Below are 25,147 nucleotides of genomic sequence, written 5' to 3' on the forward strand. Positions count from 1 at the left end.
AGGAATGGAGATGAGGTACATCTGACCGGTCTTATGCGGGCCGAGGAAGATAACGTCGTAGCACGTGATGACGAAAACAATCAAAACAACGGTGACGACCGACGAATTCATTGAGGATCTTACGTAGAGGCAGGCAGGCAGTCATAAAAGATGCTGTAGAGATAGGTTCAAATCCCAATACCCAAATTTATGCATCCATTCTGTTGGTTATTCTATCTATACTGTCTAATGTCAACAATGCACCTAAGCTCTGGCTATATCATGGCCATTTCCTAGTTCGATCATCTAATAACCCTTCTCCGGATCAACCTTGTTGATAGGTTTACCTCCCTCGCGTACCCTTTTGACATTCTCCAACAACAAGTCTGCTCCAACTTCGAAATAACCCTTCACGTTGGAAGAAGTATGAGGAGTGATGGTGACCAGTGGGTGGGTGTACAGAGGGTGACCATCGGTCAAAGGCTCTGGGTCTGTCACGTCCAGCGCAGCACCGGAGAGATGGCCTTGGTCCAAAGCTTTGATAAGTGTTTCTATGAGAGATCACGTCGTTGTCAGTGATTGTCGTTCAATACGTGGAGAAGTGAAGGCGGGGAGCAGTGTTGAATGATAATATCGTATCACTCACCAGATTTGAACAAGTCACCTCTTCCTACGTTGATCAAGATAGCATCTTTTGGCAATGCCTCTAAAGTTTCACGAATGGTCAGATGTGTACATAAAGTAGTGGCCACGTGTTGTGCTCACCGAAATGCTCATCCTTCAACAAATCTATAGTCTGAGGGGTTGAAGGCAAACTAGCAATCAAGATATCCGATTTGCTCAAGAAAGTCTTGAAAGACTGAGGATCGTTGGTCGAATAGTAAGCCGATGGGATTATACCTAAAGCATTACAGGATCAACATCATGTATGTTCATGAAGCAAGTCAACCTTTCCAAGGGAAGTTACAAAGATGCTCACCTTCTTCATCACCTGTTCCAGGGATGATGAACCCTTCGTCCTTTCTTTTCTCCCCAGTCGAATTGGCAGCAATGACATTCACGTTGAAAGCTTTGAGGAGTCTAGCTGTCTCTCTGGCGATATGTCCGTAACCTAGCAATCCAGCGGTTTTGCCGTACAGCGTTCTTCCAGAGTTACCGAAATCTCCAGGAGGGGGAGGTGGGAGTTGAGGGATATTTCGAGCCCATTTTTGCGTGTGCTATAAAAGTAGAGCCGGTAGTCAGCGGGAGCAACCCTTTAGAGCACTTGATGACACGAAGAGAAGTATACAAACTTACTCTGAGATTGTAAGTTTGCAGATAAAGGTGCATGTACACTAAATTCCAATATGATCACTCAGCTCTCATCCTCCATGGATTATCCGTACAGCATCGTATATCGCGGAATTATCCATGAGACACTCACAACTGATACTTTGCGACAAGATCCATTGAGGTATACTCAACGAATGGATACCTGACGCAGAGGAGATGGTAATCTGTTTCAAGGCTTGTTCGCTATTGAGTGCTGGTGATTTGAGAGCGGTATTTGCTCCGGCTGCAAGTGGACAAATGATATATATGAACAAGGTTCCCTTCACTTGATACGGACAGGAAGGAATGGGTGGAGACCCAACATCGTCAAGCGAATGAAAACATGGTATCATCTCCATTTTAAGGATCTCCTAATATGTAAAAAGAATACTCAAACTCACCACTCGTCAATTGAACCAATCTCAAATTCGGTATATCCTCAAACTTCAGATACTCAGGTATACCCGTATAGTTACTATACCATACATCTGCTTTCTTCGCGAGCTCCTTGGGTACTTTGTCTTTACCGCCTGGCGGGTAATGATGGACCGACTTGAAGTGCGTTTTCACCTCTGCAAGCTTCTCAGGGGAGAGCGGGCAGGTGATGATGAGGTTGGAGAGAGAGGGTGCCATCATGGTTACGTTGGAGTGGTGGTTGTCTATCAAGGCGATTCAAATATAGTAACAGTATGTATTCAATTGTACTGAGGGGTAACTACTCAATCACAGTGAGTGCAACAGGGAGAAAAGTGGATAGAAAAGTGAGATCCGGATGTTCGGTGTTTCTATGATTCGGATTCGGGTTTGACCGATGATGGGATGGAGTGATAAGTCATCATCAGATCATCCAATCACGCCATTTTCCAACCCGTCCGAGATTTCATCCATCTGATAAAGCAAATAGCTTGTAAGATTATACGACAAGATGATATGGTAGGATGTTTGTATGTGCATCACAGCTTATATTCACCACTACATGATTTTTAGCACACTCTATGATAGCACCACCTCAACCCTGCGCCTCCTCATTCCCATAAGCGTTCGATTTATGTTTGGGTATGAAATTGAACCCGTCATCCACTTTACCCAAGAACATCTCCGAGATCTTGACCCAGTCATTGGAGAAAGGTGAACTGAGTAACGTCTCCAACTCGTTCCTTCCCCTGTATGCTGGTGGTCTCTCATTCAACTTGGCTGGTAATCTCTCCAGGATACCCAAGGGGACATAACGACATTGGAAGGATAGAGCTTCACATAAGAATCGTCGGGTGGTGTTGATACCTTGAGTGTCTGATCCCCAGTGAGATAGACCGAATTCAGCGTACTAGGGAAAGATAATCATCAGCGAGAAATCAGCATGAAAATTCTTAACTCTGATCTGCATAACCACCCCTTACTCACCTTTCGAATACCCTCCAACCGCTCCGTAGCGGATATATCCCATTCCCTCCTCTCTTTGATCTCAGTGAATATCCAAGGTTTGATCAAAGCACCTCTAGCGACCATCACTCCGTCCACACCTGATTTCTCCATCTCTTCGTAATAACCCTGAGCAGAGAAGCAATCTCCGTTTCCGAATATAGGTACTGGTGCTAAGTTGGCATCTTTCAGTGATTCCCTCAATGTCTCGGCGCAGGTTTTGATATAGTCCCAATCTGCTAGTTTCGAATAACGCTGTTGCCTGGATCTACCGTGAACCTATACATATTTACCCATCAGTCGATGTTTTGAGGGGGTATGTCGGATGAACGCCAACAAACTCACAGTCAAAGCACCAGCACCCCACTGAGTAGCGAATCGCGGTATGAGTTTGTGAGCATTCGGCTTTCCATTGGCAACACCGGTTCGCTATGAGTCATTTTGTCAGCCATTCACTGCTCGTTCAACCTGGAAGAGTTCCTCAGGTGTACTTACAAATTTAACAGTGAGCGGTACTATTGAAAGCAAGAAAACGTCAATAACTTGTAGGACATAGCCTTAATTGCCAACTTACTATCCCCTAGCGCTCGGTTCATTCCCACCATCATCTTAGCCAAACGTCCAGGAGCGTCCATCACTATTTGAGAGCAAATAGATGTCAGTATGAGCCATGCAATTCCGATCTGAGATCCACTCACAAGCACTTCCGGCACCTTGATTGAAGACCAAGTCGATCGGACAGCCCTGTCATGGCATATCAGTACCGTACTTCGGTTGAAGTGGTATTGACGCCACCTACCATGTTTATATCCACAAAGTCTACTCCCCCATGTAAAGTATTCTTGATCAATTCCGCAGCAGGTACCATCCTATTTGCGAAACCGCCTGCTAATTGAACACCAAACATCTTTTCACTCTCGTGTCTTCGGCATAACGCCCATTCATCGTTATGTCCTGATACTAAAGGTTGCGCCAACGCCATTTCCGATATGGTGATAGTCGCTCCGTAGTCCACACATAGACGACGGAATGGCTAGGTATGATTTGACAAAGATCAGCATGTGCAGGTATACAGTGTGTAATCGTCTGATGGTATATGAGATAGAAAGGTAAACGACCACTTACCAGATTACCAACAGTAGTCAATGGGGCCAGATACCTTCCTCCTTCCCAATTCAACCTCTTCTTTTCTTCAGGTCTTAGCGGAACATCCATAACTTCGCTTTCTCCGACAACATAACCCTTTTCTTCCTCTTTCTCTTTTTCCACATTGGCCCCATCCCCATTCGAAGCGTCTTCTTCGTTATTCATAGCCGCCTCTTCTGACACATTCATAGCTGATTCTTCGTCCATAGCTGAAACAGCTTTACGTTTGTTCTTGGGCTGTTTCGAGCTATATTTAGGTTTGGAATTGGATAGAGTGAATGGTTTCTCAGGTTCGACTTTGGATAGATACGCTCGGGAGAAGGGGAAGTCGTACTAAGTATATAAAGAATAAAGTAAGTGTTATATTTCGTACGATAAGACAGCGTAGTATCTCAATGTAATTGGAATCAACCCCAAGAGAAGTATCAATTATTACTCACCTCATTCCTCTTCAGACTATTTATGACATCCCAATCGACCCAATTCGTCTCACCATGTTTCCATTTACCCCCCTCTTTCTCTCCAGTCGACAGGTTGAGTAACTCCCATTCACCCAATCGAGTGATAGGTCCTGACGAAGTCGATGCACCATTTCCCCCAGATTGATCCTGTATCTTCTTAACGTGACCACCTAAAAATCTACACCTCCAACCATAAGGACAATAACCCAGGTCTCTCAGTACAGGACACGTAGTCGATAGATTTATTCTACTTCCTATTATATCTTCACCACCTCTATCTTCCTTATCTTCCACATAGGGAGGTTGATCTTGAAGTTTACCATCGAAATTTAGATATACATCTTTAGGTTTGATCTCGAAATATCCATCCCAACTATGAGCGAATTTACATGATTCACCTCTCTCGCAAGAGCCAGTCGTTTCCCATGCTTTGCAGATTTTCACGTTGGTCTCTCTGATCACTGGGAAATGCCTAGCCTTGTTCTGGCCTTTACGTTCTTTCTTATTTGGTTTACGTCGTTTGTTATCCCTTGCATCGCCTGATCCCGAGGTCGTAGCTCCTTCAGCCAGATCGTCGATGTCGAGATTGTTCAATGCGGAGGTGGATGATGAGTCGACAGTGGGTGTCTGGTGGATCAGGTATCTACATTGGGGTCGTCAGCTGGATCTTGTAGCAGGACGATCAGAGGGTAGATGGATATTACTCACTCTGGCTTGATAGGTGCTGTCCCCGCTGGGAGTGGTCTGGCGGATAAAGATGTCTCTGGTCTGGCCGTGACTGACGGGTCAGCTGATGGTGGCTCAGCTATGGTTGACATCGTTCTTGGCTTTATTGTGGTGCTATCAATAAGAGTAAGACCATAAACATCTCTTTCTTCCGTCTTTATAGTTGAAAATTCTTATGCTGGGATAGGGGGGTGTCACTATGCGGGGCACCAAGTGGTATGTGGTTACGTAATTTGAGTGGTCTACCAACCAAAAGCGGACATGGGTTCCACGACACCACACCACCGTACCCCCCTGACATTTCATACTAAACATTCCATATCATTCTTCATCTACTCATCATATACCTCCCTCATTACATACATCCATACCACCCTCGTCCCCCCCTCCACCCAGCCCGGCTCCTCTCTCACCTGGTAACTCGGTCAAAATGGGTTGTAAGTGTGCTTCTGCTATCTGATATCGTCGAGTGACACGTCAGACACAAACCTTGGAGCTGACCCTGCTCTACTCGTATTACCTAGTCCGCTTCCTCGAGCTCGTTCGACCTTTCATGAGCATCCTCCCAGAGGTCACTGCTCCGGAGAAGAAGGTATGTCCACTTATAAGACTGTTCGTTATCATGTAATTGGCTGATGACATTTGACTGGTGAATAGGTCGTATTCAACCATAAAGTGTTATGGACAGCTACCACCCTACTCATCTTCTTAGTCTGCTCCCAAGTACCTCTGTACGGTATCATGTCATCGGACAGTTCAGATCCATTGTACTGGCTCAGAGCGATCCTGGCTTCAAACAGAGGTACACTGATGGAATTGGGTATCACACCGATCGTCACTTCCGGTATGATTATGCAATTGCTCGCTGGAGCTCAGTTGATCGACGTCGATTTCAGCTTGAAAGATGACAGAGCGTTGTTCGGAGCTGCTCAAAAATGTGAGTGTATATTACTCGGGGATGACAGTGTTACGTCGATACTATTCCCTTGCGTTCACTACCTTTCTCATGTCTTCCATATCCTATACTCAATATAATCACATTAGTTTTTGTCCCATCAACTAGCAATGGGATCATGCTGACCCAATCACCCCAGTATTCGCCATGATCATCGCCCTCGGTCAAGCCACCGTCTACGTCCTCACCGGTCTCTACGGTTCCCCCTCTTCCCTCGGTCCCGGTGTCTGTCTCCTCTTGATCCTCCAACTCGTCTCCTCGTCACTCATCGTCATCCTTCTCGATGAACTCCTCACCAAGGGTTACGGTCTCGGATCTGGTATCTCCTTGTTCATCGCTACCAACATTTGCGAGTCGATCATCTGGAAAGCCTTCTCCCCTAACACCGTCAACACCGGAAGAGGACCTGAGTTCGAAGGTGCTATCATCGCTCTCTTCCACTTGCTTTTCACTTGGAACGACAAGACCAGAGCTCTCAAAGAAGCCTTTTACAGGGAAAGATTACCAAATGTCATGAACTTGTTGGCTACGGTTGTGGTCTTCGCTTTGGTCATCTACCTCCAAGGATTCAGAATCGAAATTCCAATCAAATCTTCCAAGATGAGAGGTCAAAGAGGTTCATACCCCGTCAAGCTCTTCTACACCTCCAACATGCCAATCATGTTGGAATCTGCTTTGACTTCCAACGTTTTCTTGATCAGTCAAATGTTATCGTCAAGATTCCCCAACAACTTCTTGGTTAGATTGTTAGGTGTTTGGGAGGTAAGTCGAAACATGTCACATCTCTCTTCGTCTGCGTTTCTACGGTATGGTCAATGCTGATTATCCTTTTTTCCATTACCACAGCCAATGGAAGAAGTACCCTCTCAACTCTCCGCCGTCTCCGGTATCGCCTACTACATGTCCGCTCCTCACTCCTTGACTAAAGCGATCCAAGATCCATTCCACACCGTCGTCTACATCGCATTCATCGTCACCGCCTGCGCCATCTTCTCCAAGACCTGGATCGAAGTATCAGGTTCGGGACCGAGAGACGTCGCCAAGCAACTCAAAGATCAAAACATGACTCTTGCCGGACACCGAGAAGCGTCAATCTACAAGGAACTCAAGAGGGTCATCCCTACCGCTGCTGCCTTTGGTGGAGCCACCCTCGGTTTACTCTCGGTCTTGGCTGATATGATGGGTGCTCTCGGAAGTGGTACGGGTATTTTGATGGCCACCACCATCATCTACGGATGTGAGTGTATATGTTTATCAGATTGGACAATGACAGTCGCTGATCAGTTATAAACAACGTAGACTTCGAATTGGGCGTTAAAGAGAACTCTGGTCTTGATGCCGCTGGTTTGGGTGATTTACGTGGGTTATTTCGCTGGAATATCTCGATTGCCTTGCTGACTCACGTGACCCTAATCCATATAGTCTTCTAAGAGTGGTCCAATCTCCGAAACCAGTACTAGATAATTCCTCTCATCCGCGAATATCAGTAGTAAGATGGAGGGAATGATCAAAATCAACGGTTTTATCAAAGAAAAAGCAGAGTGTCAGCGGGCAGCAGAGCTATGGTGAGAAATTAATTGCGCCGAGTACAAGTTGAGAAGTGGAGTGTGTATCGGAAGATGAGGATGTGAAGATGTTTCATCCTGGTGGACCAGTCATGGTAAGGTGTGCAGAAGTGTAGGAGCAAAAACAAGAAAAGAAAAGAGACAAAAACGAACATCTACGGATCAATCGAAACATTGCATTTTATTCTATCCTCTAACAAAAATATATATGTTATACCTTCGATCCAAGTCGTGAATGAATACATTGCATCAAGGTCGCATTAAAATGAGTAGTGGATGTTGTCCGAATATATCTGGGCAGTACCATGGCTTCTCAACGAGACATCCGAGAGCATCTGCCTTTGTGTGTGATCATACTGTCTAAACGCCTCATCCTGTTTCCTCTTCCTTCTCCTTGATCTTTATTGACTCGATCCTGGCAATTCGGAATCGTCTTGATAGCTGTATCGTGCTCATGTCCCCCATACAATGCATGTTATTCGGAATACTGTGTTAACTATGTCGAGTACTCGGCTAAGCTGTTTTGCACTAAAACCATAAGATACCGAGACTCCGGTGAATTCCATGTTGAAATATCCATTCTCACCGTTGATTCGCCCTCCTTATCTCTCATTCTCATAAGCCAAAGCCAAAAGCATAGGGTATATATAAAGAGGGGGTGGGAGGAGGATGCGTGAGGGCGGATTGAACATATCTTCATTACTGCGTCTGATTCATAAACATCACTCTATACACTTGCCAGTCTCAACAATGTCTGATCAACCCAAGTACCTCGAGAAATTGCAATCCATCCCCAAAGAGAAGTTCCTCGTGAGTGCCATCACATCGTAGGATGAGTAGAACGACATAGCTGATGCGATATCTCCGTACAGTTCGGTCCATCTCCCATCTCCCACTTACCTGGATTGACCAAGCACCTCGGTGGGAAAGTGAACATCTACGCTAAGAGGGAAGATTGTAATTCCGGTTTGGCATATGGTGGTAACAAAGTTAGAAAGGTGAGTTGAAGTATTTGATCGTGTGTTCATACTGTGTGACATATACTGAGCCATTTGCTGATACTATTGCTATCAGCTCGAATACCTCGTCGCCGATGCTAAATCAAAAGGATGTGATACCCTTGTATCAGTTGGTGGTGTACAGTCCAACCATACTAGAGCGGTGACTGCTACAGCTGTTGCATCAGGATTGAAGGGTGAGTAGTACTTCCCAATAGGTCATCCTTCTTCTTCTCTTCATCATCTTCGTTCTTCGTATATCATATCAAAGAACGTACTCACTGACTGTATGGTCTGATCTATACAGCGGTCACTGTTCAAGAGAAATGGGTACCCATCGACCCGCCTCTGTACGCCGAGACCGGTAACATCCTCCTGTCCAGATTGATGGGTGGTGATGTCAGGTTGAATCAAGAGACTTTCGATATCGGTCATAAGGCTGCTACAGAGGCTGCTTTCAAGGATGTTCAAGATAAAGGTGGTAAACCATAGTGAGTCGGAATTGCTGTTCCTTCGCTCCGAACTCAGACTGATCCTCGCTATTCATGTACCCACAGCTACATCCCAGCCGGTGCTTCCGATCACCCTCTAGGTGGATTAGGTTTCGTCAACATGGTCGTCGAAGTTGCCGAGCAAGAGAAAGCTCTGGGTATATTCTTCGATACCATCGTCGTCTGCTCTGTCACTGGATCGTCCCATGCCGGAACTATCGTCGGTGCCGTAGCGGAAGGTAGGAAGAGGAAAGTGATAGGGATCGATGCGTCTGGTAAACCCGCTCAAACCAAATCTCAAGTTCATCGAATCGCTTCCAACACTGCCAAATTGCTAGATGAAGATTTGGTCATTGAAGAGAGTGATGTGATTCTCGATGAAAGGTTCCATGCTGGTATTTATGGTATACCTGATGACGAGACTATCAAAGCGATGAGACGTGAGTTGACTCTAACCGTCTTATACAGTTAGTACGTGACCGTGGACTGATCATGATTTGCAATTGCTGCTATAGTCGGAGCCAACACCGATGCATTCATCACTGACCCGGTGTACGAAGGTAAATCACTAGCAGGTATGATCAAGTTGATAGAGGAAGGATCGATCAAAGAGGGGTCCAACGTGTTGTATATCCATCTAGGTGGTCAACCCGCTTTGAACGCTTATTCTTCGTACTTCTCTCATGACTAGAGTGACTAGAGTGGATATATCGTTGTTATAGTATATAGGATATCAGATTGGATGCATACAACTGAGAAGACTTGATTTTGTATAGTTGAGATGGGATCCACCATAGCCATGTCACTAGTGGAGGCGAACCACGACATGTCAACAAAACAACATTCATCTCTCTGTTCTTGTCGCATCTCTCGCCAGCCTTGTTAGATCGTTATAACCAGTTTCCTCGTTCATATCCAGTTGTGTTCAGCCTGCACCACTTTATCGAAGCAACACACTCATCAAGATGGCAGCAGCAAGCTCGAGTCAGCTTCAGAATATCTACTACGAGAGGGTGAGTTAACGATCATCTCTGTTTACCCAAAAAAACTCTTCAACACCACGTCTCTGTCCCCGTAGCTGATGACTCGACATAATTCGCACATCTATAGAAAACAGGTACACCGAGACCATGCTACATATGCAACAGGCCCACCACGACAGTGTTAGCGACTCTTAAGACGGAAGATTTCTTGTATACTTGCGATAGTCATCTGACGGATAGGTGAGTGAATTCAACATCGACACTGTGGTACACAGCTGATGATTTGTTGCATTATTCATATACAGTGGCTTGTGAGTTGACTCCCATTGAGAGACTGATCGTACGTCCCCTAACATGACGATACTTCTACAATAACCACAGCGCATCACCCATCCCTACACCCGCATCTACCCCAGGTCCCTCAGCAGACGACATTAAGAAAGTGATAGCGGATTATCATCAGCGAGAGGCTCGTAAAAGCGACAAGGGGAATAAGGACAAGGACATGGATAAAGACAAAGATAAAGACAAAGACAAAGACAAAGATGAGAAAGAGAAGGAGAAGGAGAAGGATAAGAAAACAGTAGATTCACCCAAATCACCTTCGACACCTTCCATACCTACATCGTCCACACCTCAAAATCCGACACATCGCAAATTCCAGTTACACAGGCATATATTTGAGATGAGGAAGAACGAATTGAGGAGGAAAGAGCAGGGCAACAAAGCAAAGGAGGTATCGAAAGGTGAGTCCGTACTTCAAATCAGTTCACAATCCGTCAATAGTGTAAATCGTTTCAATTCCACTTGATATTAGATCTTCCATCCTTTCCTCTTCATAATCATGTGTACATACTTGATCATGGATTCACTTTACCTTCGAGCTCTACTACCGAGGCCCCCGCTCCAGGCTTTGTACGGAACTCAGACTCCCCACCCCCAAGTTCTTTCTGATTTCGTAACCAATCGTCATTTCATTATCGTTAATCCATTGCCTTCTGATTTCGTAGGACTACCTCAAGTGCCTCGCACAGCTTTCTGAAGGTACATGCCACCCCTCACTGCACATGTCGAGACTTCTATATGCCTCCTTGTCCTCAGACAATGCGTTTTAACCACTCTCTCAAGCCGAATGGACTCTTCGATCGCTTGAGATCAAATCTCCTTGTTGTATGCATCAAAATTTCCAGCTTTGTGTACTCATCCTTCGAATGAGCATGTTCAGAGTGCTCAGTTATCATCATTAATCGAAGGCTATGTCATGAAAGGAGGAGGGGTGATATGACATCGAGACTGACACTCCTCTGATCTAAGGGCTAATCGGTGAATTCATCATTCATCTCCTCTTGACCTAGACATCTGATCACAGATTGTATGATCATCGAAGAATTGTTTACATGTTGAAAAAGACTATAAGGTATCCTCGCCCATGTATCACGATCCCCTGTTAGATCCATTAGTAGCAATAATATTCAAACAAGTTCTACCAAGTCGGTCTCCAAATCGATCGGCTCGGTGGGGCAAGGCTGAGCCACTGCCTCCTTTCATCATCCAGAGCCAATCTTGAAGCAATTGTCATGCTTAAGCGACGTATGATCAGGGGAATAGGCTAGTCAGCTGACGATAATGTATGTCCTGACCTCGGTCCAGCATCTTGCCTTTCTTGTTGCTCTCGATCAAAAATACTGTCAAGCTAACGTATAAATATTTGCAGGTCGACTGGATATCCCTCTCACTACCTGACCCATCACCATATCATTTACCGTGTAGATCCATTCAGTCCAACAGAACCACCCATCATGCTCTTCATTGCCACTCTACTCCCTCTTCTAGCTTTGACCTCTGTCTCTGCCATCCCAACCAAGCGAGATGGCCCAGGCAAGCTGAGACTGAAAGGTACCAATCAATGTCTAGGCAAAGCGAAAGAGAACGGCGGCTCCACAGGTACTAATGGCATATGGACCGAACCATGTGATACTGCCATCTCATGGAAGATTCCACCTATGGCTCAACCGGGGAAAATCGAACTGCAGGATTACGAATTATCAGCTTTGGATGGAGGTGATGGCGTCAGCGTTGATATTCCGCTTACGACGGGTGTTTACGATCCCGCTAAACCAGGACAACAGTGAGTTGACTCAGCTTTCACATATTCATCTATCTTTACCACTTCGTGTAGCGGAGTCACTCACGCACTGAGACATTTTACACAGATGGGCTATCAATCCCGATGGTAGAATCTCGATTGGTGGTGCCAAGATGGTCTGCGTGAGCTGGCTGGAAGGTAACATTGTACAAGCCAAAGCTTGTGGGACTGGTGGTGATGCTCCAGATGGAACGATCAAACAAGGTATGTACAGTACCTCGCTTTGCTGAGTTTTAATTGGCTTATACGAAATAACTTTTGAACTGCATACATAGTCTGGGAACTTGCTTAGATTCTCTGGTGTCGATCGATTATACTGTAAAGCGTCAACAGTTTCGACTCAGAACAGGACAGCAATTTGTAGGATCCTTGTACCTACGTAACTTTTCAGTAGATTCCAGATGCAGTCAGTTTTCTTAACTCCATGACACGTCTGTGAACAGATGAACAAGATACAGTGGGAGCAGATCGCCAGGTGAGACTCATCAGAAGGCCGACGGTGAAATGATGTCAAATGCAATCAGAACCCTCTGCCGTCAAGATGATCCAGTAACACGTTCAACTCGATGGATTTGTCACTCTTTGATGTTTAGGAGATGCTATTAGAGCATGAAACTATCGAGAAGATCGCTGAAACAAAGTAATGAGAGCGTTTGAGGTAATCAATTGAATTTCCTTTGCTTGGCTTTCGTAAAAGGACCAACTCATACCTCTCTTGTATAGGTTACCGACCTATCCTGGGGGTTGTGTGCTTACCTGCCGATATAAACCACTCATGGAGATTTGGGGAATCAACTAGGCAATTTCTATTTCATTGACTGTATACTAACGAACCAAGCAATAATTTAACTTTCATATAATAATTAAATCAAGTAAGACGCACCAATATGCTTTTCTCCACTGCCATTCTTCCTCTCCTGGCTATGACATCCGTCTCGGCCACTGCGATCATGTCCCGATCAGCTCAAGATGTCAAGATCAAGTTGAAAGATACAGATGATTGTGTAAGTAAAGTTGCCAGTAAGGTCAATACTGGCAAATTCGAGATCTTCCTTGAGAAATGTGCCGATGCTCCGAAATGGACCATAAACAGGGATGCACCTGGGAACATCAAATTGGCAGGTTCTGATCAAGATGTATTTGATACGCATGCGTATGGGGCAGTGATCGTGCTGGAATCACCAGAGAAAGACAAGAAATCCCAACAGTCAGTCATGCCTCCTTTCCCACTAAAGAGGCAGTGATGTCAAAAGCGATATCAAAAGACGAATTGATAATGAAGCTGATGAAAATTCCTGCTCATACTGTAGGTGGACTTTCCACGATGATGGAACAATCTCCGAGGGCCAACAAGGATACTGCTTGACCAAAACTCAGAATGAGGATAATCTCCTGTCTACCGACCCTTGCGGGGATGATCAGCTTATGGCCGATGGTTACAAACAAGGTATGTACAGGTTTCAGCCTTATATGTCTTCGTGACAGATCATGATGGCTGATCCATAAATTAGGCTGGGAGATTGTAGAATAGATGGACTAGCGTGTATATTGAGCTTGTTTATGGGTGGAAAATCACTTAATTTGGGCCTGATACAGCTAGATGTCTCCGTCTGTACATTATTCTACATTGGCATTGATGTGATGAACTCTATATGCCTTGCTTTCTTCCATTGACATGCAAGGGTTGATTGGGGAGGAGCGACTGCAACTACACCACCAAATTGGCACTTCCACTTGGAGATTGAACGCTGGATGAATGGAAGGAAGTCGACCGATGACGAAGGAAAGGATCCCCGGGAATATGCGTTGATCCGATGCATTGTCTTGACACACCATATGTATCGTCACACCTCCTTTCTCAGTCACCTATTCGATGTCCCCTCACTAGTCATGATCTTCAGACAGTTTAGTATCCTAACACGTATATAAGGCCAGTCGATAGATCAGGTCTATCTAGTACCCTGTAATGTTACTTCAACAATCGAAATACATTTGTAACTTAACTTGCAATCAATCAGTACGAGCAACTGTGAGTTCCGTCATCATGTCAGAATTGCGTTCTCAACTCACTCACCTGGTGTGTCATCTATGTAGAATATTATAGGAATAAACCATCATGATTCTCATCACTGCTCTCCTTCTCCTCATGGCGTTGACTTCGGTCTCAGCCTCTGCGATCGTTCAAAGATCAGGCGAAGCAGATGTCAAACTCAGAGTAAAAGACACCGACGATTGTCTAAGCAAACAGCCCAGCCCAGGTGATCCGAACAGCTTCCACGCTTCGACTGAGAAATGTGCGGATGCGCCAAAATGGACGATCAACAGGGACCAACCTGGAAAGATCCAACTGGCAGGTTCGAAAGACAAAGTACTCGAGTCGTATCAAGGTGGTGTACTTGTCACTCTGGAATCTCCCGAGGACGACAACAAATTTCAAGAGTGAGTCGGATTAGATCGTGTTGATATGCCACTCCACCTGCTGATGTTGTCTGAACAGGTGGACATTCCGTGATGACGGTTCCATCAAGAACACCTTCAACGGGTCGTCCGATCAAGATTATTGTCTTGCCAAGACTACAGATCCGATCTTCACTATGGACCTTGATGATTGTCCTAAAGCGGATGCAAAATTGGATAAAGGAGATCCAAGAGGTGAGTGATTAGGTCTTCAGTTGTTCAGTATGATCATCGCTGATTTAAAGCTTGTTCGCAGTATGGGAGATCGTCGAGTAGATTGTACTGCATACTTGATGGCATTTCGAGGCAGCAATGTATCCTGCCTCATAGCTATCCACAATGATAATGATATGGACATTTAACCTGCTCGAATCACCGTATCATCTTGTATATATGCAAAAGTGATTGCCCACGATGACCTGTCTCGTCAAACCAAAGAGAACCGTATATTTCGCATGTCATCTTCCGTTCGTAAAAATGGTGATGGTGATCTCAATCGTCAACGACGAGACGACACTACTTACAAGCTCGCAAGCTTACGACTGACCGTTACTGGTAAACGTCTCACGGCAGTACAAGATCAAGATGGCACCCATGATTTGTCATGATCGTTTACACTACGACCGACTGTCATTATCCCCTGCCTGCTCTTCCTCCACCAGTTCCCTAGTCAACCTCGCCTCCTCCCAAAACCCCTTCATCTCCTCGTCGTCCCACCCTCCGCCCATCTCATGATCCCAATCACTCGCTTCGCTCTCTTCGTCAACATCACTATCGCCTTGAGAGATACCAATTGGGCCAAGGGCCTTGGTAGCGTTGACGAAGGAATTGGACAGTTGCTTGGACGATGTACCGATGAGGGATGCTTGAGCTCGATGCGATTCCCGAGGTGTATCTCCCGTCGACGCATTGGCTTGAGTAGGGGAGGTAATTGCTTGTGCCATTGGAAGAACAGACTTGGGAAGAGGTGACGAAAATGATGGTGTTGGTTGTGAGAGGGATGGTGCGATTGGAGGAGTTGACGGCGTAGGTCGTTCGTGAATGGTCAGATTGGCTATTAAAGCCGAGACAGGGGTATCCGAAGCAGCCGATGGTTTGGGAGGAGGAGCGGACGACTGGACTGGGGTATCACTGTGGACTGGTAGGGGCATCGACGTGATGGCATTGGTCATTGAAACATTGGGAGTGTTCCTTGACGTTAATCCATTCTTGATTCCCTCGCTCCTCTTCCTCTTATCATTCTCGGGCCAACTGAATATCCCCCTCTCCTCCAGCTCTTCAAGCAACTCCACCTCCTTGATCTCCCTCCTTAACCATACAGCTTCTTCACTCAAGTTGCTTTCCACCCACTCGGATCGCTTCTTGCATTTCTCACAGCAAAATCCGTCTTCCGGGTTACCCTGTTTCTCCTTGATCGTTCGATTCGTGGTAGATATCGATAGACGCTTCTTATCTGAATATTCCCTTTTAGGCTTGTTGGGACATGAGGGGTAAGAACATAGAGAGTTGAGATGTCGCTCGTGTGTGATTTCTTGGTATTGACTAGGGGTGAGATGAGAAGTCTAGAATTGAGTAAAGATAATCAGCTTGATCTACTCAGATGGGTATCGTTGAGCAGATGCAACCTCATGACCACGGTTTTTTACTCACAATCTTTTTGAACGTAGTCCTGTCCACAGTCTCCTCCATCAATTTGTCCATCCATCTATCGACTCTTCTCTGCAATTGAGCTTTTCTGACTGCCGCTTTGATCAGAATATCATCCTCGGCCTTGTAGTCTGCTTCATCGGGATGGCGGCTAGACGAAGATGCTAGGGGCGATGATTGTTGAGCGACTACTGATAGTTTGACTGGATTACGAGGTAGGTTGGAAGGGCCTGCCAGGCTCGGCGCAGGAAGTCGAGTAGACATTGTTGCTCGGGTAGAGGGAAGGACGGGATTATAGATTCATAATCAATGAATGAATTTATCGGGTTGTAGGTCAAGATGAAGATGTCAAGTGGAGGTGGATCACACCCATCATCATTGCATTCATCACGAAAGCTATCCCAGATGAACATCCAACTGAAAACGGTATGCACCGAGAGAGGAACATGCTGCTTCTATGGTACGGTACATTGTTTACGATTTTGCATTATCTGATCATGCGAATAAGACGAGACGTAATGGGATATATATATAGTTTGAACAAATATAGTGACGGTATAAAACCTCATTGAATCGCTTCTTCCTCCCCCTCATAGCGTACCTCTGCATCATGTCATACCACATACCACTATGCACACCTAGAACCCTCTGCCTCTACCTCTTGGTCCACCTCTTCCACCTCCACCACCTCTACCACCGGGTCCACCTCTCATCGGACCTCCTCTCGCACCCCTAGCACCTCTAGCAGCACCGCCGGCACCTTCCTTCCTCCTCTTAGCCTTTGGCATATCGTCCACCAACAACGTATCTAAAGGTAACGAATCCGGTAAGATGTAATATCGGACGTTGTTCCCTCGGATCGCTATCGAGTCCAAGGACAGGGGTTGTTGGGTGGTCTGGGATCGTAAGGTGAGTTTGACGGATTTGAGGTGGGTGTTCATCTGAGGGTCGACGGCTGTAGTGTGAGAGCACAAGTACAGTATAAAGCAGATATTTGATGCATAGACAGGAAGGTGAGGATAAGATAAGGAAGAGCAGACAGAAGAAGGCAACAGTCAGCGATGTCCCTTCCTCCTTTGTCCACATGGTCTGTATCCCACTCACAGGTGATTGTACCATGCACTATCGTCCCGTTTTTGAGCTCGATCGTGACCGTCTCGTTGTTGAGCTTCATCAAGAATCTATATGGCACGAGGAAGATATTCAAGTCAGCATGGTATCTTGCGAGATATCACCACAATTCGTCCTTCCTTGCCGTTCTTCTTTTTTCTCTCCTACATGGATCCTCTTAATACCTCGGTAGACTGCAAAGCATGAAACCCCTAGAAGTCTATGAGGCTCCAAGTTCCTATGCATACCCCAGTCTCCCTCGTCCGTACAAGCTCTCATTACCTCGGTTCTCCTTGTCTCATCCCTCTTGTTCTTCTGATCATCCCTATCTATATTGAAAAGGTACCCACCTGACGAGCTTCATTGTGAAAGACGGAGTCGGACTGAGCTTGGTGTGGGTAGGTTGTAAATGCCTGTGAGGCTTTTGTTATTGATGATGAATGAGGTCGGGTGTAAGCAAAAGATGTAGGTGGGATCGATGTTATGGATGATCATCGTCTCAACGTTGAATGCCAGTGAGAGATCGGAGTTATGCGGCGTTATGGAAAGGGAGATAGGCCTGTGGCACTTTGAGACATCTACGCGTCATTGTATTGTCATCCATCCATTCAATCATCTATCTATCTACTATCTACTATCATCTATCATTCAACATCCCCATCCCCATCCCCATCCTACTCCTTCTCTTCTTCAGTCCTCCCTCTCCTTCTCTCTGCAGCTCATCAGTCCGAATCACCCCTTGCCACACGAAATATACCCAGTATCGTATTATACATCACCCCAAAGACCAAAGAAATCACACATCCATCGCGTCATCTGTGTCGTCTCATCTCATCACCACTTCGAACTGTCATAGAAAGAACAATCACCAACATACAATCAATCAGCAACCCAACTGTACATCTTACACATATATCTCCTAAATCAGCATCGGCAATTCTGCTACATCCCGCAATTTACCATTCCCTTCAAACATAATCGACCATTACTATTGCCTAGAGGGCAACGACGATATCCCTCTCAATTCCTTTCTTCATCTGCATTCCATCAATTCATCCCACCTCGACTCTCGACTCTTCCAATTTCACCTCAGATAGGCTTTGGCTACTCTCGTACTCATACCCGAATCCCACTTGGTTACTATATTTCACCAACCTTGTCTAACAGAACCCGTTATAAAGTCTTTTGGTTGTATAGATCTTAAAACATGTCATACACCAACGGATACAACTCGAACCCTCACTCTCACTCCAACACACCTGCACCTCAAGATCAGAATAACAATGCTGCTGTCAAGGTACAACCTCTGTTATGCTCGGGTCATACTAGACCTGTGACCCATCTATCGTTTTCCAACTTGTGAGTGAACGTTTGAATCTGTAATCCAGGTTTTCTTGGTTGATCTACCAAGGGAAAGCTTGTATTGATCTTCCCAATACTTGGCTAGGCTCGACGACGGAACGTACCTCCTAATATCAGCATGTAAAGATGGTAATCCGATGTTACGAAGTTGGTTGGGTGATTGGATAGGTACTTTTCTAGGTAAGCTCGTGCAGCTCGTGAATCCATTCTCAGTATATACGGGATCATACAGCTTATGTCTGTCGGTTTCTTGTGTCCTACTGATAGGCCACAAGGGAGCTGTATGGTCTTCCAAGATATCGTTGGATACCTCGAAAGCAGTAACGGGAAGTGCTGATTTCACAGCGTGAGTACCATCTCCTCTTATTCCGTCAAGTCCAAATTTGCTGATACTTTGAACTCGTATATTTAGTAAGATATGGGATTGCAACTCTGGTGAAGCGCTTCACACATTCTCGCATAATCATATAGTCCGATCGGTCGCTCTCAACCCACAACAGACCCCTCAGTACCTGTTAACGGTGAGTAAGGCCACTCATCACGATTGACCAAGAAACATACGTGCTGATTCTTACCATTATTCCAACAGGGTGGTCACGAAAAGAAGATCCGATTGTTCGATCTAGGTCGACCGGATGCTGAACCTTTGATACTTGGAAGTCGACCCGATGGACTATCTTGTGATGGGATTGTCAGGAGTCTGGTATGGGATGAGGGTTCAGGTGGGACGATGGGTGTCAGTGCATCGGAGGATGGATTGGTCAGGTGGGTATTTGCCATTATCGTGTATATTTGTTTATCTGGATCATGGGGGTTGTCCATTATTCATCCTTATGTATTTCTACTCTATAGAAGAGCTCTGGCTGACCAACATGTTGCGTGATCCTTTCAGATGGTGGGATCTTCGAACGTTGAGTCAAACAGGTCAACTTGATCTTGGAGAATCTATCACATCGATGGAATTGGCTCATGGAGGTGGTACGTTGAGCGTTACCGCTGGGAAGAAAGTGCATTTCTTGGATATCCTCAGGTGAGCTGGGTCTCGGAATCATTCAAGAACATAGCTCATATGATACTCCGAATTGATATTAGACAACATCCACCTGTCACCGTCGAACTGCCTCACCCACCCACCTCGGCATCCCTCCACCCCTTCGCCAGAGATCGATTTGTGGTTGGATCAACAAACGATCCATGGGTCAGAGTGTATGATTTGGATTCAGGAAAGGAGAAGGAGGTGTACAAGGGACACCATGGACCTGTACTTTGCGCGAGCTATAGTCCGGACGGCGAGGTCTACGCGAGTGGGAGTGAAGATGGTGAGTTGGTACTTTCAAGCTTAGACGATATCTTCTGTGTGGTATCGACAACAAGCTAACGTCGATCTTCACCATAGGTACGATCCGTCTCTGGCAGACCAATCCAGGCAAATCCTACGGACTATGGCAAACGCAGGACTAGGCGATCCGGGATTTATAGCATGTCACATCGAGTTCTCTTCTGACTCGGACCAATCTCATTTCTTTCCCCTTATCCTCGTCTAAACCCGACACATCAGTTGGAGAGGAGAGTCACTTGTTTGCATGTCTATGTCTTCATCTTGTGCACATATATTGAAGGTATACGAGTATATAGGTTATATGTTATTTGACATTGTCATCATGCATGAATGTGGGTGGGGGTGTAGCATGACGTCACTATCACCCGCATATCAGATAAAAACGATGCTCTGAAATCACTATTCTTAAGTGTCCATCTCAATCTACTCTTGACAGCTGTCAACCTGTATCCATCATTCCACCATGCCACTCCTCACCTCCAGAGCACGGCATATCCTCCAACCCTTGAGACCTCTCACCCTTTCAGTAGGATTCAGCTTCATCGTACCCCTAAGATTCTTCGGTAATTCCACCCCGGGTAAAAATAATATACAATGTACGAGACGATTAGTCAGACAACCTTCTCCAGCAGCTAGCAGGGAGAGTCCATATCCGGTCGTGTTTTTGAGGATGAGAGGTGCAGAGGTACAAGGAGTGGAGGAGGAGGGAGAGTGAGTAGAGATATTCCCATCAATTAGTTAATGGTCACTTGCGAATCACCGTAACATCATTCGTATCGCTGATACGATGTCTTTCCATGACGTCGCAGATGGATCGAATGGTCATCCATGTTCTCAGAGAAAGGATACACCTCGATCGAAATTGACATCACCATCCCACCTTCACCTTCCTCTGAACTCGATACCGAGGAAATATCCATATCCCCTTTGATATCTTCGTTATCAACTGAAATACGATTACTCGCTATCCCCTTCCCGCCTATCCTGGTCGCTAGAGGAGTATCTACTCTACTAGCTCAGGCATATATAGAGGATCACCCTTCATCTGGATTGGTACTTATCGATCCTATGCCAGATGAAGATCCCCAACCACGTCAAAATTCAAAGTTGAAATGGCCAGTATTCAAATACGAACCGCATTTCCCCATATTGGTCATGTCCGACCAAGCTCCACTCAGAGAGCTGAGTGTGTCCAATAGACTCGTGAGGGAGCATGGGGTGTTACCGAAAGATGAAAAGATAGGATGGTTCGGAAGGAGTGGGAAAGGCGTGGAGATTGAGGTTATGGATCAGGTGGATGAGAGCAGTAGGATACAGGTCGAGAGGTGGATGGATAGGCAGGGGTATTGACCAAACTCATACGATGTTGAGTAAATGTAGAAGGAAATGTCAGAATGTAAGATAGTGAGGATCAACTTGTCCTTATGAATTGGTGAGGAACTTGGGCTGTACATGGCATCTGCAGTCATCCAAATCTACTTGCATCGCATCATCATCATCAAGATCACTCAACCTGTCCAGCGAGATTGGGTCTTTCCCTGTCCCATCTACTGTATACGACATATTCAGAATGTATTCTAGCAAGGCTAAAGTCATACATCCTTTTTGAAATGTTGCCATGATATATGCTGACCATTAGGATCTACATTTCCTCCATTATATATCCTCCAAATGTACATCCGGGATCTTCAGTCCAGCTGCATAAGCCTTGGCCAGCACCTTGATTGCCTATACGCCCCATCCCCAGTCGTCAGCTCCTGAATTGGTCACGATGATGTATGGCTTCATGAACGACACCACACTCACCTGCTTATAAATGGGCGCATCTATCATCTGTCCGTCCAAGGTGTACGCACCTGTACCTTGCTTATCGTGGTGCTCGAAAGAGAACTTGACACGGGCTGCTTTCAGAATGGCTGAGCAACGGAATGATACTCAGCAAGCGAGATATCTGTGCAGGACGGCATCGCGAAGTATACCCACCTTGTTCACTCGGTGAGAAGGATTGATGGATTATGTCTATCTGATTGGGATGGATCGCTTGCTATGATTCAATCAACAGTCCATCAGTATTGTCCAGTCTGTGGTCCTCATCGATTGATACACCTCGCTCACCTTGCCATCGAATCCGAGTCTTTTGCCTTCTTCTGATTCTTCCCTCAGCGTATCGGGATTCTTGTAATCCACACATACCTACAAATTGAGATAGACTCATTAGCTTGTCGATCGACTGCGATAAGTATTTCGGATGGGACCTACCAAGTCGATAGCTTGTAATCCGAATGCTTTGGCTGTGGTGACAAGCTTTGATCGTGGATAGAGTAGTTCATCCCGGGAGGGTGTACGTGTCAGGCCGACATCGGCGCAGTCTGTTTCACCAAACATCAGTGAATCTTGATAAGAGGGAAAATGGGATGAAAACACGTACAATCCTCAGCAGCAAACTATCCACTCAAGTCAGTATCAATCCCCACCCAACCGATATGCAAAAAAGGAAGATTTAACTCACCAACAGAGCATCCAAATGACCTTTCCCACTACTCGCTATCCGCTCAATATCAATCATCGCCCTAGAGCTTTCAATCATAGCTATAATCTTGATCGGTTGATCACCGCCGGTTCGCTTCTGAGGAGGTGCAAGTTGGTCGATTCGTGAGATCAAGTATGAGATGTGGTCGGGTGAGTTGGTCTTGGGCAGTGCGATAGCCTGGAGGTGTTTTGTAGGGAGCTGATTCAGGTGGAATATCAGTAATCCCGATAGCAGATGAAGAAGGGGGGTTTGACACGTACCACCGCATTCAGATCATCATCCTCGTATCCTGTTCCAATGGCGTTTATACGAGCTACCATCTCTCCTTTTGGTTGCCTGTCACCCTAAAATAATATTTCAGTGGATATGCTTCTACAGTCTAAATGTTATACATACTCACACCTACTGGTACAGTCGAGAGATTGAAGCAAAACTCACGTTCAATACCTCTGAGATCAACCTCCTAGCTTCATCCTTCTTTCCAGGTGCTACACTATCCTCCAAATCATATGCTATAGAATCTGCGGGGCTAATAAAGGATTTTTCGATCATACGTGGGTTAGAGCATGGCACTGTGTATGCATACATTGTCAGCTGATGGTAGAGAGGTAGTAGAGAGCAACGAGAATTGACTCACCATACAACATTGCTCTTCTGGACGCAGGTGGTTTGAGTTCGACCGAGGATAACAAACGTCCCTGTGGACGATGAGTACATGATGAAGCCAGGAAGCTCCGAGCTGTCCTTGTGACATGGTTGGACGTAAACAGTATCTTTGACATGGTATATCACCTGAGATGAGATGTCATTTGGATAGATGAATATACGAAATGCCAAGAGACGCTCCTCCTCGGTCATGCTCCCATCCTACTCCAATTTCCCTGAGTGAACAATAAGACCTCTCTATCCTCTTCACTCATCCCTCCTATCTAGACGCCAACGGCGGGATGTCTCATGCATCCAGATGTGTGTGTGTATCTTGTGGATGAAGGGTTATCAGAGGACGATCACTCCCCATGCATGTGATACAAGTGGATCTATTGGTAAACAAAAAACAACCTATCTTATCTAATCATCATTGATACTCCATGGTAGCTTTCATCCCGATTTTACCATTCTGAACAGCCATCAATTCCATTCCTTCTCCATTCTCCGCGTCATTACCTATGAGCTTGATCTCATCATCAATGATCATAGGATTCGTTGCTCTATATCTAAACATCTTCAACCTCTTCCCACTGGGTTTATTCAAATTGGCCAGCTCTACTAACAACGTAGCCGTCAGCGGTCCATGAACCAACGGTCTCGGGTGACCTTCCTGGTTGATCGTCCAGGGATGATCGTAATGCACTTTATGGGGGTTATACGTGAGTGCCGAATAGAAGAACAACAATGGGGATGAAGGGGTATAGGTGAATGTCACGTCTGAGTTGTCTCGATTTACTATGTTACCACTGCCTTCAGATGGTGTGGATGCCGGTCTGACGGGTGCGGAAGAGGTAGTAGCAGGTTCCTTCCTAAACACATGCGTACGTATCTCCCTTATCGACCAGCTCTCTTCATCGTAATCCTCCTCATCGCTGAATGTACCAGGATATATCCGTAGTTGTTGATTCACAAAAACCATATCCTTCTTGAATTCCACTTTCGGTACATTCACAATCTGAGTGACCTTTTCACCAACTCTCAACGAACGGTTGAGAGCGGACCATTCGATCGAGCCTCCCGCCCACATCCGTCGAGTATAGGGTGGTGGAGCATTGTATTCCTGTTTTGGCGCGCCGGTGGAACCGACGCATCAGACTAGATCATCCCCTTCGACCGAAATGATGCAGACACGAGTACAAATGACTGATCAGATAGGGGGAAGTATGATGTGTGATGACGAATCCATAATGCTCCACTTAGCTTGATTTCTCACTGACTGTACTAGTCCCATCCAAACCCAAATCTCTCAACATGGGTTTAGGTCTAAACAAGACCAGATGGAAGGACGGATCCAAATCTTCATCTTCCTTCAGATCTTCCAAATACAGCCTAGATTGTTGTCGTTGTTGTTGTCTGGTCGGTAAGATCCTACGCAGTTGACTTATCCGGTCGATGTCGACCGTATCGTAATTGAATCTCGGAGCGCCAGTCGTTAGTTTGCATGACCATTCGTCGATGAATGACGATGAGGTATAGTCTCTCCTGGTATCGGATCTAATCACTCGTGGAGGTCTGGAGACAACTCCCATACGAAAAGTACTAAGGGAACTGCGAGTGATCGTCTGTCCCTGTAAATTCGGGCTTACCAATCTGGGCATCGGTCGAAAGCAAGACATCTTATCCTGCGGTGTTAGAGACGAAGCGTCTAAATAGCTACTGTGATATATCTACTTAAACGAGTGCGAGTGCGTTGACGAAAAGGGAAAAGGGACTAAACGCCAAGAACTCGATTCACTGAATTGCTGGTTTATTCAAGGAACCATGCAATGTCGTAAGAACGTAGTGACCACGACCGAATCCACCCGATCTGTCTC

General features: G+C 45.7%; 14 protein-coding genes across 14 annotated transcripts; 8 read left to right on the forward strand and 6 right to left on the reverse strand.

Annotated features, from left to right (window-relative positions):
• Positions 1-285: 285 nt before the first annotated feature.
• Positions 286-1,923, reverse strand: V865_008645 (uncharacterized protein; the record flags this gene model as incomplete). The annotated part of the gene is made up of 7 exons (XM_066232379.1): positions 286-530; positions 626-685; positions 745-879; positions 959-1,196; positions 1,276-1,313; positions 1,403-1,534; positions 1,692-1,923. 7 exons carry the CDS (start codon positions 1,921-1,923, stop codon positions 286-288), a joined length of 1,080 nt encoding a protein of 359 aa, XP_066088476.1.
• Positions 1,924-2,299: 376 nt separating this feature from the next.
• Positions 2,300-5,134, reverse strand: V865_008646 (uncharacterized protein; the record flags this gene model as incomplete). Its single annotated transcript, XM_066232380.1, has 10 exons — positions 2,300-2,614; positions 2,692-2,988; positions 3,055-3,138; positions 3,205-3,224; positions 3,284-3,346; positions 3,408-3,453; positions 3,509-3,742; positions 3,835-4,188; positions 4,296-4,959; positions 5,025-5,134. 10 exons carry the CDS (start codon positions 5,132-5,134, stop codon positions 2,300-2,302), a joined length of 2,187 nt encoding a protein of 728 aa, XP_066088477.1.
• A 338-nt stretch (positions 5,135-5,472) lies between these two features.
• V865_008647 (protein transporter SEC61 subunit alpha) lies at positions 5,473-7,427 on the forward strand (the record flags this gene model as incomplete). The annotated part of the gene is made up of 7 exons (XM_066232381.1): positions 5,473-5,479; positions 5,567-5,634; positions 5,700-5,979; positions 6,137-6,759; positions 6,844-7,234; positions 7,297-7,356; positions 7,420-7,427. 7 exons carry the CDS (start codon positions 5,473-5,475, stop codon positions 7,425-7,427), a joined length of 1,437 nt encoding a protein of 478 aa, XP_066088478.1.
• An 885-nt stretch (positions 7,428-8,312) lies between these two features.
• V865_008648 (1-aminocyclopropane-1-carboxylate deaminase) lies at positions 8,313-9,742 on the forward strand (the record flags this gene model as incomplete). The annotated part of the gene is made up of 6 exons (XM_066232382.1): positions 8,313-8,372; positions 8,435-8,560; positions 8,637-8,757; positions 8,868-9,051; positions 9,118-9,491; positions 9,567-9,742. The coding sequence occupies 6 exons, from the start codon at positions 8,313-8,315 to the stop codon at positions 9,740-9,742; spliced, it is 1,041 nt and encodes a 346-aa protein (XP_066088479.1).
• A 274-nt stretch (positions 9,743-10,016) lies between these two features.
• Positions 10,017-11,076, forward strand: V865_008649 (uncharacterized protein; the record flags this gene model as incomplete). Its single annotated transcript, XM_066232383.1, has 4 exons — positions 10,017-10,064; positions 10,162-10,274; positions 10,416-10,780; positions 11,045-11,076. The coding sequence occupies 4 exons, from the start codon at positions 10,017-10,019 to the stop codon at positions 11,074-11,076; spliced, it is 558 nt and encodes a 185-aa protein (XP_066088480.1).
• A 757-nt stretch (positions 11,077-11,833) lies between these two features.
• On the forward strand, positions 11,834-12,472 carry V865_008650 (uncharacterized protein; the record flags this gene model as incomplete). Its single annotated transcript, XM_066232384.1, has 3 exons — positions 11,834-12,162; positions 12,248-12,384; positions 12,456-12,472. 3 exons carry the CDS (start codon positions 11,834-11,836, stop codon positions 12,470-12,472), a joined length of 483 nt encoding a protein of 160 aa, XP_066088481.1.
• Positions 12,473-13,067: 595 nt separating this feature from the next.
• V865_008651 (uncharacterized protein) lies at positions 13,068-13,711 on the forward strand (the record flags this gene model as incomplete). The annotated part of the gene is made up of 3 exons (XM_066232385.1): positions 13,068-13,387; positions 13,491-13,627; positions 13,692-13,711. The coding sequence occupies 3 exons, from the start codon at positions 13,068-13,070 to the stop codon at positions 13,709-13,711; spliced, it is 477 nt and encodes a 158-aa protein (XP_066088482.1).
• Positions 13,712-14,296: 585 nt separating this feature from the next.
• Positions 14,297-14,913, forward strand: V865_008652 (uncharacterized protein; the record flags this gene model as incomplete). Its single annotated transcript, XM_066232386.1, has 3 exons — positions 14,297-14,619; positions 14,678-14,832; positions 14,894-14,913. The coding sequence occupies 3 exons, from the start codon at positions 14,297-14,299 to the stop codon at positions 14,911-14,913; spliced, it is 498 nt and encodes a 165-aa protein (XP_066088483.1).
• A 341-nt stretch (positions 14,914-15,254) lies between these two features.
• Positions 15,255-16,548, reverse strand: V865_008653 (uncharacterized protein; the record flags this gene model as incomplete). The annotated part of the gene is made up of 2 exons (XM_066232387.1): positions 15,255-16,199; positions 16,288-16,548. The coding sequence occupies 2 exons, from the start codon at positions 16,546-16,548 to the stop codon at positions 15,255-15,257; spliced, it is 1,206 nt and encodes a 401-aa protein (XP_066088484.1).
• A 374-nt stretch (positions 16,549-16,922) lies between these two features.
• V865_008654 (uncharacterized protein) lies at positions 16,923-17,458 on the reverse strand (the record flags this gene model as incomplete). Its single annotated transcript, XM_066232388.1, has 2 exons — positions 16,923-17,239; positions 17,389-17,458. 2 exons carry the CDS (start codon positions 17,456-17,458, stop codon positions 16,923-16,925), a joined length of 387 nt encoding a protein of 128 aa, XP_066088485.1.
• Positions 17,459-18,601: 1,143 nt separating this feature from the next.
• On the forward strand, positions 18,602-20,217 carry V865_008655 (uncharacterized protein; the record flags this gene model as incomplete). The annotated part of the gene is made up of 8 exons (XM_066232389.1): positions 18,602-18,753; positions 18,842-18,936; positions 19,024-19,102; positions 19,169-19,277; positions 19,346-19,521; positions 19,649-19,786; positions 19,849-20,075; positions 20,153-20,217. 8 exons carry the CDS (start codon positions 18,602-18,604, stop codon positions 20,215-20,217), a joined length of 1,041 nt encoding a protein of 346 aa, XP_066088486.1.
• Positions 20,218-20,558: 341 nt separating this feature from the next.
• Positions 20,559-21,445, forward strand: V865_008656 (uncharacterized protein; the record flags this gene model as incomplete). Its single annotated transcript, XM_066232390.1, has 2 exons — positions 20,559-20,806; positions 20,905-21,445. 2 exons carry the CDS (start codon positions 20,559-20,561, stop codon positions 21,443-21,445), a joined length of 789 nt encoding a protein of 262 aa, XP_066088487.1.
• Positions 21,446-21,751: 306 nt separating this feature from the next.
• Positions 21,752-23,407, reverse strand: V865_008657 (uncharacterized protein; the record flags this gene model as incomplete). Its single annotated transcript, XM_066232391.1, has 10 exons — positions 21,752-21,823; positions 21,902-22,011; positions 22,079-22,139; positions 22,211-22,288; positions 22,355-22,464; positions 22,524-22,539; positions 22,605-22,823; positions 22,886-22,969; positions 23,064-23,197; positions 23,263-23,407. 10 exons carry the CDS (start codon positions 23,405-23,407, stop codon positions 21,752-21,754), a joined length of 1,029 nt encoding a protein of 342 aa, XP_066088488.1.
• Positions 23,408-23,700: 293 nt separating this feature from the next.
• V865_008658 (uncharacterized protein) lies at positions 23,701-24,931 on the reverse strand (the record flags this gene model as incomplete). Its single annotated transcript, XM_066232392.1, has 2 exons — positions 23,701-24,393; positions 24,551-24,931. 2 exons carry the CDS (start codon positions 24,929-24,931, stop codon positions 23,701-23,703), a joined length of 1,074 nt encoding a protein of 357 aa, XP_066088489.1.
• Positions 24,932-25,147: the final 216 nt, after the last annotated feature.

This window comes from Kwoniella europaea, chromosome 3 (genome assembly GCF_036810445.1).
Source record: "Kwoniella europaea PYCC6329 chromosome 3, complete sequence".
In the NCBI taxonomy this organism is placed as follows: domain Eukaryota; kingdom Fungi; phylum Basidiomycota; class Tremellomycetes; order Tremellales; family Cryptococcaceae; genus Kwoniella; species Kwoniella europaea.